Below are 5,088 nucleotides of genomic sequence, written 5' to 3'. Positions count from 1 at the left end.
ATGAGGGAGAAACTAAAGTCAAATATAAAACCACGCTTGCAAATATAGAATCAAAATGAGCAGAAAAGGGAGAATGAAGAATATTATTTAATTCCAGCAGACATGATAAAATAATCAAACTTGGATAAAAAGGAGAGAGAAGAGAGCTATACAATGCTTTCAAAGAGCAGTGAGAAGGCAGCTGTTGTAATCATGCATTTAGACGAGCTCACCTATCCATACAGTATACTAGGATTTAAAAAAAAACATGAAGGACATAACTTAAATGAGCATCAGCTGAGAACAAAAGATGAGAAGGAGTTTTACTAGAGTAAGTCTGCTGTTACTTAGGTCACAAATAATTTGTCTCCTGTAGGTTCAGACTGGTTGGAAAACAGTTAACTCCATACTTTTTTAAATCAAAGTGCAAAAAAGGATTAAGCGGAGATACAGCAAATGACAGGTTCTGCGCAGGACAACTTAACAAGACATTTTGATTCCACAGTCTCCCAACAGTAAGGTACATAAAACTTTTTTTCCTTATGACCCAATTTACATTTTTGGAAGAATCCTGCAAGAGTGAAGGAACAATTGTATAAACACCTTTGTGCTGAAGATACAGCATAATCGTGTTGTCTTTGTTAATAAAAATCAAGCTTTGTGATCTTAAACTTTGACCCTGAAAGATGGTTTGCATTTTAAGTGCACTATGAGGCATTTATTTTACCAGCATTCTAGTAACTTAATGGATTTATACTGGTGTATAGTAAAAGTATCTGGCATAGTGCATGGACTTTTCTATAGTTTCACATGCCAAAAAGAAATTTATTTATTTTTATTTTCAAACCAACCTTTTTGAACGTGATGATCCTAAGGATTTGGTTCTTTCTGAAGAACTACTGCCCTAAAAACAAGAAAAAATTGAGAAGTCAACACATTTGTGACCAAGTGACCTGTCAGCAAAACCAGCTTCTTATATGAACTAGAACACATCTCAGAAATCACCAGTGCTCTTACCACACCAAAAAAAAGCAGGAAAATCATTAACAAAAAGCATCACGTAACTTCAATAGTCATGCCAGGTCAGTTAAAGTAAACCTATGGACTTTCAGATCAGGAGTAAGACTCCAAGAAGTCATTATTCTTTTAAAATAAAATTTAAAAATAGGTGCCACCAAACTCTAAGCTATGTCACTAATGCTCACTAACCTCCTTGTGCATGTGTGTTTAAAAAAATTAAGAGTTATAAGTTGACACATTTAGAGAGAAACACTGCACATATCTCAAGCACCGAGTCTTCATGAAATTGAGGAAATTCTCTCCTTGCAATTCTCAACTTGCGCTGCCTGCTGGAAGTTCTCTCCGCTTTCCGAAGAAGGGACTAAGAATGGCTCCTGATCCCTGGTCGGTCCTAATAATGAACAGTTCTGGGGCCTCCTGCTCTGTGTATCTTTGCTTCCTCCATATTGCTGTGCATTTTCACTTTTTTATAATTCACCGGGATTCCTCACAGCGCTTAGTGCTGCAGTAGCTCATGTAGGTCTACGAATGTTTTTCACTCTATGTGAAGAAACCATCACCTTTTCTGACATACAGATATGGATGGTTCTTAAAGGCTGGCACTAGGGAGCCATCACTAGTACACACCCAAGAACTGCCAGCAGAATGCAGACACGTGTTATCTGGCTCATATGCCAGCAAGGGCTGGCTGTCTTTACAGGAAAACTGATTTTTCAGAGGTCTGTGAACGCATATCATAACTGCGTTTGGGCAGTATCAAATAAATACATGAATGTACTGCAATAAAGGCAAACTAAGGCAAACTGGCACTTGTGCTTTCTCTACATACTAACGTACTGTCAACAGAATGTTTCCAACAAAAGAGTAGATATTAGTAAGACATACCACATGAAAAATGTCTTTGATGTATATAACACACAATATAGAAGAAATTTGCTCATGTAAGATCCCATATCTCCATCTTCTTTTTCTTTTTTGAATAAGGAAGCATATTTGCCTAAAAGGACAACTAAGTACCTACTGTTATCCGAGTAACAGGGTGTAAGTGTACATACGAGGTAGAGACCAATTCCTTTAAACCAAAAATAAGTAAGAGCCTGTTTACACATAAGCCAAAGAACAGAATAAGGATACAAGAATATTCACTGGATTTCTTTAAAAAGAAAAACTCACTTTGCAATATACTCAATATGAATCAATTAACAACACTTTGCCTTTCTTAACAAAAATGCAATTGCATACCTTAGATAAGTAAAACCCAACCCTCTAAACTGTGTTAGAGACTTTTTTCCCAGGAATATTGTGCCGCAGAAAGACAAAGAAGTTGTCCAAGTAGATTTGATAAAGGAGGTGGGGGGAGGGAGAAACAGGATTGCTTGCAGATGCCTAAATCTAAGTCAGTATAATTCAAAATTTAAAATTAAATTTTGAATTTATTTTAAAATATTTTACAGCTAATGTTTCTATGCAGCAGATACAACATTTACTGCATAAAGGCAACAAAGTGAACTCAGCAATTCCTATACTAGCCGTTCTGCACTAGTCATGCAACTAAAATTCAAAAGCATTTTCATTCCTACCTCTTCTCTACTGTTCTCCATTGAAGCTGGACTACTTTTAGGTTCTCTACTTTTACCTAGGGAGAGAAATTAAAGGAAACCACTGAAATGCAAGAAATACTAAAAGTTCTTCACATTGTACATCATAGCATTATTCATGCTTCTCACAGAAGCCACCTCTGTAGCCCCCACACTATCAAGACCTTGCTATACAAACCCAATACACTGGTGAAACATAAATAAAGACTGTGTGACTTTCAGAGACAAACTGTTGCACAACAAAACACGGTCCACTGTATGGTGTAAATGTTACAGAAATAATTTAGAAATTACTTTCAGTTAAGTTGCTGACAGGCTGAAAAGACAGCCTTCCCATTGGTGAAGAAATATTGAAGAAATAGAAGTGCAACTGTATAGGCAGGAATAATATAGTTAGCACATTTTTTGAATCTCTGAGAAGTTAACTTGTATTTTCTCTTACACATCTTGACATTAAAAACACAGTATTAGATCTCGCATCATGGAAGCACAGATTAAAATCCCATTTGACACAGGGCGTGATAGAGAATTCCCATTTCTTGATCTTTGGAACTGTGGAATATAAAGCCTAAAGACATGCAACCTATTAGTAACTGTTCCATCCACCAGTCTGGGTAATGGAAGGGCAAGTTCCAAGTTCAGAGATTCAGTGATACTTGTCTGAAGTTGCTCAAAAGGCTTGGTAATAGCAGTATTATATTAGATGCACTACTGAGAAACATGCAAGTAAAATTTTTCCTATGTTAACAGTTTGGTTTGATGCTGACACAAGGAGGTCAGCAGCAGACTCTCTCTGAAGACAAAGCATTAAAAAAGATAACACCTGCACACCAGAAAACCCACGTAAGTTCATTGGAGCTCTCATCCTCCTGTAATCTATCACTTCAGCAGAACTTTTAGCTCATTACACAGTAGATGTTTAAACTTCGTTACCTATTTCTAATTTGTAAGACAAAATTTCCAATACCAAATTTGACCTAGCGTAGGACTCAAGGTGTTTCGGAATTATTATTTTGTTTTCAAATGTTTCCAGATTACACATGGAAATCTTTTCCAAATAATTATGAAAGCATAATCACCAGAACTTCTTCCAGAACTACAAGGACTGCAAAAGCTTTCCTTCTGCAGAAAAAAACAAGATACTGCACTTACATATGCAGAAAAACTGAACAAGAACCCCTACCACAACAAATACATGCATGTTTGCCATCTCATGTTTTATATAAGATATATTACCAGTAGGATTAGCTGTGTTTTCACATTTAGAAAGATTCAGGACTGAAATATTCTATCATCAAGGGCCTGTTGCATATCTGTTAAGCTACCACCACTTAAATCACATTAGGACTTTGCATAATTGCGCCAGTGAGGTGCGATATAGTGAAATAACAGCACAAAGTTATTTGACTTTAGAATCATATATGCATTGAAAATAAAAACAAATTTTTTTACCTGTGGTTTTGTTTTTAGATAATGCTGGAGGAGAGTTTGCGTCCTCAGATTCTTCCGATGACTGAGCCAAGAAGTCATGAAGTTTCTGCACCAACGTATTCAACTTGCTTTCACTGTTAAAATACAAATAAAACTTGAAGTTATCCAAATATCTCACTCTAATTTAGCAAGCTTGAAAGAAATGTTGTTGAATTGTAATTAATACACACCTACAAGAAACTCAGTTATTCCTTAAACATTTGTTTCTGCAAGAGAGTATCAAAGTAAATAAAAACCGTACAAGTGTATTAAACCCTGAGTAAAATAATAGGTGCAGCCTTTTTGACAAAAAAGCACTAAGGGCTCTGTTAACAGTAATAATAAAAGCCCATTTTAAATAGTTTTTACTGTTTAAAATTATTTACAAAATTCAAGAAAGTCTGACTGGTAATGCTGCTATGACATGAAGATACCAAAAAATGAACTCAAGATTCTACTTCGTCAGAAGCTGAACAGGTAAAAATAAACTTTATTTCATCACCAAAAATGTAACCTTTGGGGATATAGAACACTAGAAAGAATAGCAAAATTTCACCTACAACCTTAGACAGAAACAGGTCTATTGAGTATAGCATATCTACACTCTTATGCAAAGCTTATATCAAATCAGCCCTGTACATGTACACCGTGTATCCTGTATTAATTTTGTCAAAACACAACCATGCGGGATCAGGTAATTTCTTGATCTCTTTGTATGAGTATTCATAATTAATTTGTAAAAAATATTACCCTAGGAGTTTTCACTAGGCAGTTTTAGACACCAGGAGCTGTTAGTCATGTATTCATTCATTACAGTAAGAAGGCAACACCTTTACCCTATGCTTTTGTTAAAAAGCTGTAAAACTTCATAATCTACATGTCATTCTCTCTCATTTTACACTGTTTATTCCAGATTTTCTCCTCCCAAAGCTTCTACAATTTCCTGAGACAAGTACCTTTTCCTAGCTGCAAGCACCCTGACTGAGGCCAAGGGCAGTCAACTCTTTCAGGACACACCTCC

The 5,088-nt window shown here is 35.9% G+C and overlaps 1 protein-coding gene across 1 annotated transcript in view; it reads right to left on the bottom strand.

Annotated features, from left to right (window-relative positions):
* ATRX (ATRX chromatin remodeler) overlaps window positions 1-5,088 on the bottom strand; it is a 78,219-nt gene that overhangs the window by 66,466 nt on the left and 6,665 nt on the right. The window contains 3 exon segments of the mRNA XM_035889066.1: window positions 831-883; window positions 2,580-2,635; window positions 4,050-4,162. Coding sequence (XP_035744959.1) covers window positions 831-883; window positions 2,580-2,635; window positions 4,050-4,162 — 222 coding nt within the window.

The sequence above is a fragment of the Egretta garzetta genome, unplaced genomic scaffold (genome assembly GCF_000687185.1).
Source record: "Egretta garzetta isolate BGI_Z169 unplaced genomic scaffold, ASM68718v1 scaffold412, whole genome shotgun sequence".
In the NCBI taxonomy this organism is placed as follows: Eukaryota; Metazoa; Chordata; class Aves; order Pelecaniformes; family Ardeidae; genus Egretta; species Egretta garzetta.
Note: the sequence above shows the minus strand (reverse complement) of the source record. Positions and strands in the feature narration are given on the sequence as shown.